Genomic DNA, 15300 nt, shown 5'->3' on the forward strand with positions numbered 1-15300 from the left:
GTGAATGTTGACCTGTGTGAAGGTCTCACTCACATCGGCTGTGGAGAGCGTGATCACACAGTCGTCCAGAACAGCCGGTGCTCTCGTGGGTGTTTCAGTGTTATTTGCCTCAAAGCGAGCATAGAAGTAGTTTAGCTTATCTGGTAGGCTTATGTCACTGGGTAGCTCTCAGCTGTGCTTCCCTTTGTAGTCTGTAATAGTTTGCAAGCCCTGCCACATCCGACGAGTGTCGAAGCCGGTGTAGTGCGATTCGATCTTAGTCCTGTATTGACACTTTGCATGTTTGATGGTTCGTCGGAGGGCATTGCGGGATTTCTTATAAGCTTCCAGGTTAGAGTCCCACTCCTTGAATGTGGCAGCTCTAGCCTTTAGCTCAGTGATGATGTTGCCTGTAATCCATGGTTTCTGGTTGGGGTATGTACGTACGGTCACTGTGGGGACGACGTTCTGAAATTATTCATTTTAACAAGTTGTTTATTTTATGTTGGTTTAATGCTCTGGCAAAAGAGATTATGCATTTTAACACAGAGAAGACATGCATTTTAGAACTATAATGAGTTTATCAGGCAGTTCAATCGCCTATATATTTCTATCACCAATACAGTTCTGTCACCTATATAGTTATGTCACCTATACAGTTCAATTCACCTATACAGTTCTGTCACCTATATAGTTCTGTCACCTATACAGTTCAATTCACCTATACAGTTCAATTCACCTATACAGTTCAATTCACCTATACAGTTCTGTCACCTACAGTGGGGAGAACAAGTATTTGATACACTGTCGATTTTGCGGGTTTTCCTACTTACAAAGCATGTAGAGGTCTGTAATTTTTTTCCAAAAATCCAGAAAATCACATTGTATGATTTTTAGGTGACAGAATGATTTTTTGCATTTTATTGCATGACATAAGTATTTGATCCCCTACCAACCAGTAAGAATTACAGCTCTCACAGACCTGTTAGTTTTTCTTTAAGAAACCCTCCTGTTCTCCACTCATTACCTGTATTAACTGCACCTGTTTGAACTCATTACCTGTATAAAAGACACCTGTCCACACACTCAATCAAACAGACTCCAACCTCTCCACAATGGCCAAGACCAGAGAGCTGTGTAAGGACATCAGGGATAAAATTGTAGACCTGCACAAGGCTGGGATGGGCTACAAGACAATAGGCAAGCAGCTTGGTGAGAAGGCAACAACTGTTGGCGCAATTATTAGAAAATGGAAGAAGTTCAAGATGACGGTCAATCACCGTAGGTCTGGGGCTCCATGCAAGATCTCACCTCGTGGGGCATCAATGATCATGAGGAAGGTGAGGGATCAGCCCAGAACTACACAGCAGGACCTGGTCAATGACCTGAAGAGAGCTGGGACAACAGTCTCAAAGAAAACCATTAGTAACACACTACGCCCTCATGGATTAAAATCCTGCAGCGCTCGCAAGGTCCCCCAGCTCAAGCCAGCGCATGTCCAGACCCGTCTGAAGTTTGCCAATGACCATCTGGATGATCCAGAGGAGGAATGGGAGAAGGTCATGTGGTCTGATGAGACAAAAATAGTGATTTTTGGTCTAAACTCCACTCGCCGTGTTTGGAGGAAGAAGAATGAGTACAACCCCAAGAACACCATCCCAACCATGAAGCATGGAGGTGGAAACATCATTCTTTGAGGATGCTTTTCTGCAAAGGGGACAGGATGACTGCACCGTTTTGAGGGGAGGATGGATGGGGCCATGTATCGCGAGATCTTGGCCAACAACCTCCTTCCCTCAGTAAGAGCATTGAAGATGGGTCGTGGCTGGGTCTTCAATCATGACAACGACCCGAAACACACAGCCAGGGCAACTAAGGAGTGGCTCCGTAAGAAGCATCTCAAGGACCTGGAGTGGCCTAGCCAGTCTCCAGACCTGAACCCAATAAAAAATCTTTGGAGGGAGCTGAAAGTCCGTATTGCCCAGCGACTGCCCCGAAACCTGAAGGATCTGGAGAAGGTCGTACGGAGGAGTGGGCCAAAATCCCTGCGCAGTGTGTGCAAACCTGGTCAAGAACTACAGGAAACGTATGATCTCTGTAATTGCAAACAAAGGTTTCTGTACCAAATATTTAGTTCTGCATTTCTGATGTATCAAATACTTATGTCATGCAATAAAATGCAAATTAATTACTTAAAAATCATACAATGTGATTTTCTGGATTTTTGTTTTAGATTCCGTCTCTCACAGTTGAAGTGTACCTATGATAAAATTTACAGACCTCCACATGCTTTGTAAGTTGGAAAACCTGCAAAATCGGCAGTGTATCAAATACTTGTTCTCCCCACTGTACACAGTTCTGTCACCTATACAGTTTTGTCACCTATATAGTTCTGTCACCTATACAGTTCTATCACCTATACAGTTCTGTCACCTATATAGTTCTGTCACCTATACAGTTCTGTCACCTATAAAGTTATGTCACCTATACAGTTCAATTCACCTATACAGTTCAATTCACCTATACAGTTCTGTCACCTATACAGTTATGTCACCTATACAGTTCAATTCACCTATACAGTTCTGTCACCTATACAGTTCTGTCACCTATACAGTTCTGTCACCTATATAGTTCTGTCACCTATGCAGTTCTGTCACCTATACAGTTCAATTAACCTATACAGTTCTGTCACCTATATACAGTGCCTTGCGAAAGTATTCGGCCCCCTTGAACTTTGCGACCTTTTGCCACATTTCAGGCTGCAAACATAAAGATATAAAACTGTATTTTTTTGTGAAGAATACAATTATGACACAATTATGAAGTGTAACGACATTTATTGGATATTTCAAACTTTTTTAACAAATCAAAAACTGAAAAATTGGGCGTGCAAAATTATTCAGCCCCCTTAAGTTAATACTTTGTAGCGCCACCTTTTGCTGTGATTACAGCTGTAAGTCGCTTGGGGTATGTCTCTATCAGTTTTGCACATCGAGAGACTGACATTTTTTCCCATTCCTCCTTGCAAAACAGCCCGAGCTCAGTGAGGTTGGATGGAGAGCATTTGTGAACAGCAGTTTTCAGTTCTTTCCACAGATTCTCGATTGGATTCAGGTCTGGACTTTGACTTGGCCATTCTAACACCTGGATATGTTTATTTTTGAACCATTCCATTGTAGATTTTGCTTTATGTTTTGGATCATTGTCTTGTTGGAAGACAAATCTCCGTCCCAGTCTCAGGTATTTTGCAGACTCCATCAGGTTTTCTTCCAGAATGGTCCTGTATTTGGCTCCATCCATCTTCCCATCAATTTTAACCATCTTCCCTGTCCCTGCTGAAGAAAAGCAGGCCCAAACCATGATGCTGCCACCACCATGTTTGACAGTGGGGATGGTGTGTTCAGGGTGATGAGCTGTGTTGCTTTTACGCCAAACATAACGTTTTGCATTGTTGCCAAAAAGTTCAATTTTGGTTTCATCTGACCAGAGCACCTTCTTCCACATGTTTGGTGTGTCTCCCAGGTGGCTTGTGGCAAACTTTAAATTACACTTTTTAAGGATTAAGAAATGGCTTTCTTCTTGCCACTCTTCCATAAAGGCCAGATTTGTGCAATATACGACTGACTGATTGTTGTCCTATGGACAGAGTCTCCCACCTCAGCTGTAGATCTCTGCAGTTCATCCAGAGTGATCATGGGCCTCTTGGCTGCATCTCTGATCAGTCTTCTCCTTGTATGAGCTGAAAGTTTAGAGGGACGGCCAGGTCTTGGTAGATTTGCAGTGGTCTGATACTCCTTCCATTTCAATATTATCGCTTGCACAGTGCTCCTTGGGATGTTTAAAGCTTGGGAAATCTTTTTGTATCCAAATCCGGCTTTAAACTTCTTCACAACAGTATCTCGGACCTGCCTGGTGTGTTCCTTGTTCTTCATGATGCTCTCTGCGCTTTTAACGGACCTCTGAGACTATCACAGTGCAGGTGCATTTATACGGAGACTTGATTACACACAGGTGGATTGTATTTATCATCATTAGTCATTTAGGTCAACATTGGATCATTCAGAGATCCTCACTGAACTTCTGGAGAGAGTTTGCTGCACTGAAAGTAAAGGGGCTGAATAATTTTGCACGCACAATTTTTCAGTTTTTGATTTGTTAAAAAACTTTGAAATATCCAATAAATGTCGTTCCACTTCATGATTGTGTCCCACTTGTTGTTGATTCTTCACAAAAAAATACAGTTTTATATCTTTATGTTTGAAGCCTGAAATGTGGCAAAAGGTCGCAAAGTTCAAGGGGGCCGAATACTTTCGCAAGGCACTGTAGTTCTGTCACCTATACACCAATACAAGAGTGTGTTATGCTCCCTCAACCTGTAGACATGATAGTTTGATGTCATAATATTTCACTAAAGATACTCCAGCTAACCCTATACCATGAGGTGCAGCCAGCTTTTAAATACTGTATCTTATATAATGTACATCTGTCAGGGTGTTCTAAAGTACAGGATACATTTCACTGCTCTTAACTAAACTCCAGGATATCAAATCAATTCAGTGCGCTCATATGTTTTTGGAGCATATCTCTAGATGATTTTATGTAATTAATCCACAGAGTTTTTACATTATAAAAGTGGCCCATCATTATTCAGCCCACTGCTGTATTCCATACTCTGCTAACTGTCCTGCTAATACAAGTCTCTTGTGATCTAAAGTGGTTCTAATTTACACATCTTCTACTGTTCTCAGACTGAAATTGTATGTGTGTGTGTGTGTGTGTGTGTGTGTGTGTGTGTGTGTGTGTGTGTGTGTGTGTGTGTGTGTGTGTGTGTGTGTGTGCACTCAAATCTTTAAAAGATTAAAGATGACATAATCTTGTTTTAGAATGATAAAACTCATTGCTGGGGTTCCCACAGGCTAAGTGATTACAATATATCCTATAATGATATTTGTAATTTATGTTTGTGGAAGAGTTTTGCCGGGACTGAAACAGCTCTATTCTATTTTTATGGATTACTGATCTTGTCAACATTAGTCATTAAGAGAAGCTGTGTAATCTTCAATATGTTTATTTTCTCCCCCCTGTCTGTCCTCTCAATGTGTGTTTTGTTATTTTGCAGCTCTCCTCACAACCAGACCCCCAAAGGTCCTGTTCCCCACTGAGAGACAGGCCAGTGTTATAGATGTCCAACCGGGTAAGTCTTCCCCATGGGGCCAGTGCTAACTCTCTCCTCTCCATAGAGCATACAAGTGTAATTATAGACTGCAACAGTCAGGGGCTCCTTGCTGCTTTCTTCAAAACACATTTTACTGCAGTGCCTTTTGGCTGGGGATACAGGACCATGGCTATGTCAATATAGTTTTGGAGCTCTGTTTGTTGGAATGTCCTCTACTGTAAAGCAGCTGAGTGATCACCACCACTGCATTCAGATGCCTCAGTCAACCCCATTAAAAGGGGGTGCTGCAATCAGCCAACTATGCCTTAGGGGGAATTTGCTATACATAAATCTGGGGGCTAATAGAAAGTGTAATACATAAGGCAGGCAGAGAGAACAGAACACAGCAGCAACACTGGCATGCAGGATTCCCCTGACCCTCTGTCCATATTTAATGATGTGCTTGTTCTAACCTGGGGGAGGTGCCCGGCCGTCACCAACCTCTCATTCTCCAAACGCTCAGCTCATTCTCCTTACACAATGTACTGTAGCCATTTTAATAGGAGGGCCCAAATCCACTGGGATCAGAGAAAACAACACAATTATTTGAAATCTGTTTACATTACACTCAATTTTAAACATTTTACTAGAACATTCCCACCACATATTCATACTACAGTGTGCTTTCAACACTAACCATGCAAAAAGCCCTGCCTGCGAAATATACAAACACTATTCAAATCTTACTCTGGAGCTCAGTGCCAGTTGACAATAACAAAACAAGTGTGAGGAAGGCATATTTAAGCTGTCGAGTCAGGGTAAATTGTAGGCCATTATTTCACATGCATCAACACAGAGACTGGGAGGAGACAGCTGAAGAGCCAAGGAGAATCTTCTTCCTCTTCTTCTTCTTCTACTTCACCTTTTGGTATTTAAATAATACACTTATCAGCTGGCTCCGAGATGACTGTTGGACGAGCACTCTATTGTCCCGTGCAGTGTTCACATGTCATTTTCCTGCGTTTAATTTGGGATTTTGTTAGCCTAACTTTACAGATATGGTAATTGTCTACTTTAAGTCAAGGTTGTGTTTTAGTGGGTGATTGGCACTTGGAACACCAATTACCCCCAGTGTTCAGTGTTCACTGTTCAGTGATCTTGCTAGAGGCTGTTAGGTTGTTTCTTAAATGATGTGTATTTTTCCCCAGTATCAGAAAAACCCTGTTACCTAAGCATGCATAGTAGCTTTCTGGATACTACACAAACTGGACCTTATGCCTTGCTTTACAACCCAGCCAGGACATTAAATTGCAGTTCTTCCTATTGAACACAGTGACTTTTTCATGTGTCTGAAGGCTCTGTAGGGAACAATAAATATCCTTACCGCGTTACCATTCTCAATCGTTACCTTTCTCTGCTTGGTATTAATATTTCTGATAGGATGAAGAGTCGAGCAGCCCCAACCCAATTAAACTTAATAGAGTTAGCAGTCTGTATAACACAGCATAAATCTCTATCATCCAGCAAGCCCCCTGCTCCCTACAATGGATTTCATACCTTCTGTCACAGACATTCCATCCGTGCGCATCAGGATTTACTGAGTGTCTGGGCATCTGGAGATTTAGCCCCTGTTAACTTAGAATATAATGATGCTACTTGCTCCTACAATATTGTCAACTTCTCTTGATTTATGTTCTTATTATTTTCACATGCTGCAATGGGTACAAGGATTTTTTATTGAGTTTAACTATTTATATGAAAAAAAAGGCTATTTTATGTTAAGCAATTTGTGTGAATGAAGACGAGAGAGGGAACAGGGAATGGGCTGCTTGAAGGAGATGAAGTAATGGTCTCAAGGATCTAGTCTCCCTCTGGGGCACTGGTCATTTACACTGAGCTGGGCACGCTAATAACAAAATTATATGTACAGATTTGTTACCACCAACATTCAGCCATGACTATACCCAGTCTGTTAATGTAATTGTGACATTCTCAGCAAACATGCTTATTTATGTTTCAAGAGACCTAACAGATTGAATGAAGTCCTTTTCAGTGCGCAATATCACATCCAATCCCCATCTAATCAAATAAAAAATGAGGTTTTAACTGCTTCTCTTCAAATGGGCAAAACAGCAATGCCCCCTTAAAAAGGAAAGGGCTCCCTGACAAGAACCTGTAGCCTCACAAAATTGGTAATTAATTGTTGTGCGGCGGGCACTGTGGTGAGTTCTGGCGGCTGGACCATTAGGCCACAGCTGTCAGTGTTTATTAGCTGAGGAGACACTAAGTGCAGGGAAGATTTAATAGCTCCATAGAAATCAGCTCCCCCGTATCCTTTACACGAGAAGGACCTATTATTATCCCCATGGCGCCTGATTAGCCGCCGGAGCATCTGAGAGGAGTGACACAATAAAGGACTGAGGAGAGGAGAGAGATGCTGTGTGTCTGTGGATCTGCCTACTCTCCATGGACAGCCCCATGCTGTGGAGGGACCCTTCAGCAGAGGAGGACGAGAGGAGAGGCCATATTAAGACACAACTTGTGAGATTACACTCAGGCTTCTGACTGGATGGATCCACTGTGGAGGGGTGGGGAGGGAGAGAGGGGGGAGTGTTAGCACGATATTCCAGGAAAGCACATTATTCATCACAAAAGGGAATATTGTTTTTGCGTTAATGTCATATCACGAGGAAAATCCTCATATAGGTTGTCTTGACGTCCGGTGTGCAATAACCCAAAATGGCAGATCATAAATAGCGGTGTTGATTGAACGCCACATTCCTTCATATTCACCTTGATCTAATCACAGGGTCGATGACAAACGGACAGTGTCATCCTCACGTTGGCCATTCCAGTTATGTGATGGCTTCAGTTCTCCCACAGAGCACGGAGCATGGCTCCAGCATCTCCTGCTTCTGCTTGGCACGTCAGTTTCATCAAATATGTCTCTGTAATGCAGTGTCTGGGTATTTATGCTTGATATAAATACCCCAAGAGTGACAGGAATCATCCCGTTGAGTGCAGAGAGAGCTGGGAATCAGAATGAGTAACAGCAGAGCGATGGCGCTCTGAGAAGGAACATCTCTCTCTCACTATCAATTGTCATCAGAGTTGGTTGCAAGACTCATACATATGTTAATGAGCTGGTTTTGCATCTGAATTGAAGGGAGGGGGAGAGAAAGAGAGGACAGGAACAGAATCCCCCGTGTGTATCTGAGTACTACAGAATCAAGACGTAATACTTAACATTGATAAACCACAGGCTATTATGGCAGTAAAATTAGCTTTGCCTTCAGATCATTGTTTTGGGTGTGTTTGCAGTGTGTTTATTCCCATGTTAGCCTCTAGCAGTGGCTCATTCCTCTGCTTGGAGCTAGAGTATAACCAGAACCCTATATTTAGAATCCTAAATTCCTTTGACACTACTCTCACAATAAAAGGATCCGTATAAAGCCATAGCTTTGTTGATTTGAGTGGGCTTTCTGAATCTGAGGCCCAGCATATTGATGATTCGAGAGTGATTTGTTCAATTGATAATATACTTTTAATGCCAGTTTAACTTTGAAGTTGCCATATGTGGTATATTTTAATTTGTTTCAAACAATGTGTGTAGGCCACAGTAGTATATCAAATGTATGAGGATGTATGAGAAAAAGATGATCAAGCCAAGGAAGAACAAAGACAGTGATCATCATGCATGTTTCATTCCAAAGCCCACATCTACAGTTGCATTTTAATGTCGTTCTGTTTCCCAAAATATACTTGCCAATTAAAGCTGTCACTTTTTTTGTGACTGTTTCAGAAAGGTCTGCTGATTTTCTGTATACAACAGCAAGGCACACAGCAAATTTGCAAGTGTTAAAATCTTGGTTTAAAGGTAAAAGTGATTCTACTGGGGTTAACACCAGTGGGATTGAAATTGACTCCACGTGCGCTGAATAAATTAAGTGTTATTTGAATTACAGTGGAATCAACACTGTGTGTGTTGTGTTGTTACTCGGCTGTGTTGTTAGTTCATTTACGTTAACTTAACTCTTTGAGTGAAAAAGACGTGGGAGTGGCCTCATTGTCATTCTTCCCAGAATGCTTTGTTGCAGGTAGATTTTTAGAATAGTTTTAATATATACATGTTTCTGCATGCACAGATGCATATATTATTATTATTACTATACAAAGATAAATAACTTACATTTTTATAAACTAATCCAATCTGTAAGGGGATGAATTTATTAAAGCTGTTACTGAGCTGGTTCTTTCAGTTTAGATGATGTAGGTAGGCTTGGTTATCAAGACCTCCATCAGTCATTCTGAATGCAGGTTGTGGGTGATAAACTATTGCAATTGTTGTATATCCGACAGGAATTACTAATCACTTTGCATATTGTGACTTGGAGGTCTGATGTGGACCATGAGACAAGATTTCCAGACCACAAAATTGAGGATAAATAGGCCATAAGTAAAGGCCTTATGAAATGTACAATATATGGTCATTAAGGGTTTACTTTGAATTCAAACACATTCACTTGGTAAAGGCTTTAGGACTAGAAGTCATTGAATGCAACAACCATGTCTCTGTCACAAACAAACACAGCCATATCTGTGACATTCACTTGAAAGGCATGCTGGGAAATATGCAAACACGACTTTACAACCTACAATGTTGCCCCTCCCCCCACAAAAATACACCACATGTGTTATTCCCTAACATTAAAAATGTGTAACATCATCAGCTTTAATAAAGTGTTCATTTAAGTTGACATTTGCAACACCCATGGTGTTACGGATCCAACACTCCAACACAGGGGTGTTACTTTGAAAAGTGTTAGTTAAACGATATTTCAGGGGATCTGTGAGTGTTAAAATTCTGATCTCAAATTTGCTGTGCAGCAAGGCATGGACAATAGCCAACAGGATATCACAGTATCATTCTAATTGCAGGGGTAATATTTCAATTGTTTAGCTGTCTTGGTCTTTCTATAATTAAAGATTGCGAAGCTGGTGTATGGAACACCAAGGAGGTCCCATTCCTCATGTCAAAGATAAACTCCACATGGCAGTATGCTAAAATGAAAGCACGTCATCTGAGTGTGACGTATGTTTGTTGTTGTTGAACGCTGTCGAACGCTGAAACCTAAACTTAAGACCTCGGTTTTAAAGCTGACAGTGTTTTATATACTTTTATTTTATTTTGAAACCTGGGGCTCTGTTGGGCAAAATTTCTGTGAGCGCTGCTGTCTGTCCTGGAATCCTGTCAGATTCCATATAGGGGGAGAGACTCGAAAGCCCAGCTAGCCTAGCTGGCTCGGCTGTCTCAAATGGAGTCCGTTATTGAATGTTTCCAGCATTTCAGAACTGTGTTTACTTTGCTTTAGTCCTGGACAATGTGGACTGCGCTGACTTTCACTGCTTGCGGAGGACTACAGCAGCGAAATGGATACTCTTAGCAAGCAAGTAGCAAACCTACATAACCTACTGGGGAACCCACACCCACCTACTTTTTATTTTACTTCCACCCCAGTAACCGGACGCCACTCTGGTCTGGTGGAAGTTTCACAGCTGTGTCGGCTCTCCACAGCCGACTGGCTGGTGCTAGGCAGGGTTCCATCCCCGACGCGGTCTCCCCCTTCCCTGGAGAACGAAGCTGATCGCGACTCAGCCAACCAGCCAAGGAGGTACGTCACTTGCCGTGAAAGTTGAAGAAGGCATCCTCTGGCAACGGGGGTCTCCATGGAGTTGTTGAGCCTGGAACTTACACAGACCAGAAACAGCTTTGCCGCTTCGTCCTTGGTGGCTTCCCATTCAAGATCAGATTCGGAGGTACCTGCGTCTTCGTCCTGGGCTCTGTCTCCCTCTCTGGTGGCTTCTACCTCAAGTTCAGATCCTCAGAGCTTACTAGACCGTGAGGCTGCTTGAGAGACCGGCCCATTCAACATCACCAGCTTTCATCATTGTGAGAAACATCTCGGTCCCCAAGGCCAATAGGACCTAACAAGGCTGCTTCTGACTGTTCTACCACAGATTTCGGGACCTGACACTGTCATAGTCCATGTGGGGTCAAACGACATCAGGAGGACTAGTTCGGATCATTTGAAAATAGATTATAAAGAACTGATTTTAGCATTAAAAGACTCCAAAAAACGGCCAATATTTTCAGGTATATTTTCATATTTTGCCTCTAAGATCATGTACATTGATGCAGCATTATGACGACTCATTGTTACAATGGTAGGGGTTAACTGAGCTGGGCTGCGGGTGTGAAAGATTCAGCAGACTACTGTAGCTCTAATGGAGTCACTTTTATTGATAACTTTGGCACCTTCTGGAAACAGAAGATACTCTACAGGAATGACGGAGTCCATCCAAATCATCTTGGCTTCTGGACTCTGTCCACGCATTTCAAGGCAACGTTGAAACAATGACTGGTAAATGATCCAAGACCAGCTCAGTTAACCCCTACCATTGTAACAATGAGTCGTCATAATGCTGCATCAATGTACATGATCTTAGAGGCATTGGCAAAATCAATGTAGGTAATTTAATTTATGTACCCCTAATTTGGGGTGACAGGGTAGCCTAGTGGTTAGAGCATTGGACTAGTAACCGAAAGGTTGCAAGTTCAACTCCCCGAGCTGAAAAGGTACAAACAAATCTGTCGTTCTGCCCCTGAACAGGCAGTTAACCCACTGTTCCTAGGCCGTCATTGAAAATAAGAATTTGTTATTAACTGACTTGCCTAGTTAAATAAATGTAACCGAAAGGTTGCAAGTTCAAAACCCCGAGCTGACAAGGTACAAACAAATCTGTCGTTCTGCCCCTGAACAGGCAGTTAACCCACTGTTCCTAGGCCGTCACTGAAAATAAGAATTTGTTATTAACTGACTTGCCTAGTTAAATAAATATTTAAAAAATTGCACCGAATATATCTGTTTATCCTACAGCTATTGTAAGCAGTAATCATGAGCCTATAAACCAGAGTTAGTACTGAGGCGGTGTGCAATAGTAGGAAGACCTCTTTATGCAGCTCACCCTGCATGTAAATAATAGAAAGTCTACTGATAAGCTTCCCAGTAAAGCATTAAAAACAATCAAGCAACCCAGAAAAGTGCTAGAAATAGCCCATATTGTTACTGTTGAAGTCGGAAGTTTACATACACCTTAGCCAAATACATTTAAACTCAGTTTTTCACAATTCCTGACATTTACTCTTATAAGAATTCACTGTCTTAGGTCAGTTAGGATCACCACTATATTTTAAGAATGTGAGATGTCAGAATAATAGTAGAGAGAATAATTTATTTCAGCTTTTATTTCTTTCATGGGTCAGAAGTTTACGTACACTCAATTAGTATTTGGAAGCATTGCCTTTAAATTGTTTAACGTGGGTCAAACATTTCGGATAGCCTTCCACAAGCTTCCCACAATAAGTTGGGTGATTTTTGGCCCATTCTTCCTGACAGAGCTGGTGTAACTGAGTCAGATTTGTAGGCCTCCTTGCTCGCACACGCTTTTTCAGTTCTGCCCACACATTTTCTATAGGTTTGAGGTCAGGGCTTCGTGATGGCCACTCCAATACCTTGACTTTGTTGTCCTTAAGACATTTTGCCACAACTTTGGACGTATGCTTGGGGTCATTGTCCATTTGGAAGACCCAATTGCGACCAAGCTTTAACTTCCTGACTGATGTCTTAAGATGTTGCTTTAATATATCCACATAATTTTCCCACCTCATGATGCCATGTATTTTGTGAAGTGCACCAGTCCTTCCTGCAGCAAAGCACCCCCACAACATGATGCTGCCACCCCCGTGCTTCACGGTTGGGATGGTGTTCTTCGGCTTAAAAGCATACCCCTTTTTCCTCCAAACATAACGATGGTCATAATGGCCAAACAGTTCTATTTTTGTTTCATCAGACCAGAGGACATTTCTCCAAAAAGTACAATCTTTGTCCCCATGTGCAGTTGCAAACCGTAATCTGGTTCTTTTATGGCAGTTTTGGAGCAGTGGCTTCTCCCTTGCTGAGCGGCCTTTCAGGTTATGTCGATATAGGACTTGTTTTACTGTGGATATATTACACCTGTTTCCTCCAGCATCTTCACAAGGTCATTTGCTGTTGTTCTGGGATTGATTTGCACTTTTCGCATCAAAGTATGTTCATCTCTAGGAGACAGAACGCATCTCTTTCCTGAGAGGTATGACGGCTGCGTGGTCCCATGGTGTTTATACTTGCGTACTATTGCTTGTACAGATGAACGTTGTACCTTCAGGCATTTGGAACTTGGCTGATTTCTTTTGATTTTCCCATGATGTCGAAGTTGATGTCAGAGTTTGAAGGGAGGCCTTGAAATACATTCACAGGTAAACCTCCAATTGACTCAAATGATGTCAATTAGCCTATCAGAAGCTTCTAAAGCCATGACATCATTTTCTGAAATTTTCCAAGCTGTTTAAAGGCACAGTCAACTTAGTGTATGTAAACATCTGACCCGCTGGAATTGTGATACAGTTAATTATAAGTGAAATAATCTGTCTGTAATCAATTGTTGGAAAAATTACTTGTGCCATGCATAACAATAAATTTGTGGAGTGGTTGAAAAACGAGTTTTAATGACTCCAACCTAAGTGTATGTAAACTTCTGACTTCAACTGTATGTAGCCTAAGAAACAATGTCCATGAAGTCAATAACTTGCTTGTAACAGATGACATTCATATTCTAACAATCTCTGAAACTCACTTAGATAATACCTTTGATACAGCGATAGCAATACATGGTTATAACATCTACCGAAAAGACATAAATGCCAACGGAGGTGGTGTTGTGGTCTATATTCAGAACCACATTCCTGTAAAACTTAGAGACAATTTAATGTTAAATAATGTTGAAGTAATATGGCTACAGGTTTATCTGCCTCACCTTAAGCCCATTCTTGTGGGAAGCTGCTATAGACCAAGTGCTAATGGTCAGTATCTGGATAATGTGTGAAATGCTTGATAATGTATGTGATATCAACAGAGAAGTATATTTTCTGTGGGATTTAAATATTGACTGGCTATCCTTAAGCTGCCCACTCATTCTAACTGTAACCAGTGCCTGCATGCTGGATCAGGTTGTCAGTCAACCTACCAGGGTAGTTACAAACAGCACAGGAATTAAATCATCTTTGATAATGCTGCAGATGTTTGCTTTAAAGCAGTATCCAAATCCATAGGATGTAGTGATCACAATATAATAGCCACATCTTGGAAAGGCTGGGCCTAATATAGTGTATAAGAGGTCATACAATAAGTTTTGTTGTGATTCATATGTTGATGATGTAAATTATATTTGCTGGTCTGTGGTGTGTAATGAGAAGCAACCAGAAGCTACACTTGATGAATTTACGAAACTACTTATTCCAGTTACTAATAAGCACACACCCATTAAGAAAATGACTGTAAAAACTGTTAAATCCCCTTGGATTGATGAAGAATTGAAAAATGGTATGGTTGAGAGGGATGAGGCAAAAGGTATGGCAATTAAGTCTGGCAGCCCAACTGATTGGCAAACATATTGCAAATTAATAAATCATGTGACTAAACTAAATCAAAGTCAAAATTAACTGCACTATGAAACAAAGATAAATTATATAAGGAATGATAGTAAAAAGCTTTGGGGCACCTTAAATTAAAAAAAATTGAAAAAAGCTAACTCGGCTCCTTCATTCATTGAATCAGATGGCTCATTCAGATGGCTCATGCCGTAAGCTTTGACCTTTGCATCGGATCATCTCTGCTAGCTAGCTGCTACCGAGTGGATATAGTGGCTAATGCCCCTGCCCCGAAGCTAGCACCTGTTAGCCGTGAGCCAGGCGCATCTCCCGGCAAGCAAGCAAAATTACTACAACTACAATACCTCTTTTGCCATCTGGCCTGAACCTTTTGTTGACATGGCGCCCCGCCGTACCACCACGACTGGTCTGCCAACAGAACTCCATCCGCTGTGCCCTCAACCGGCCTTTGCCGGACGTCGGAGCAGACGCTTCTACTAACCCCAGCCTGCTAACTTTAAACGCTGTGTCTCCCACATGCTAGCTTAGTAACGACTAGCCCGCGGCTTCCTTGTTCCATCTATTGCTGTTCACTGGACCCTATGATCACTTGGCTACATAGCTGATGCATGCTGGACTG

The 15300-nt window shown here is 41.7% G+C and overlaps 1 protein-coding gene across 4 annotated transcripts in view; it reads left to right on the forward strand.

The window, feature by feature from the left end:
- Positions 1 to 15300, forward strand: part of LOC110504767 (X-linked interleukin-1 receptor accessory protein-like 2) — a 457839-nt gene that overhangs the window by 367129 nt on the left and 75410 nt on the right. For all 4 annotated transcript variants that reach the window (XM_090219380.1, XM_021583579.3, XM_090219381.1 and 1 more), the window contains one exon: positions 5099 to 5173. In XM_090219380.1, coding sequence (XP_090075506.1) covers positions 5099 to 5173 — 75 coding nt within the window. The remainder of the gene's footprint in view (positions 1 to 5098; positions 5174 to 15300) is intronic.

The sequence above is a fragment of the Oncorhynchus mykiss genome, chromosome 25 (genome assembly GCF_057628025.1).
Source record: "Oncorhynchus mykiss isolate SJ-2025 chromosome 25, ASM5762802v1, whole genome shotgun sequence".
Lineage (NCBI taxonomy): Eukaryota > Metazoa > Chordata > Actinopteri > Salmoniformes > Salmonidae > Oncorhynchus > Oncorhynchus mykiss.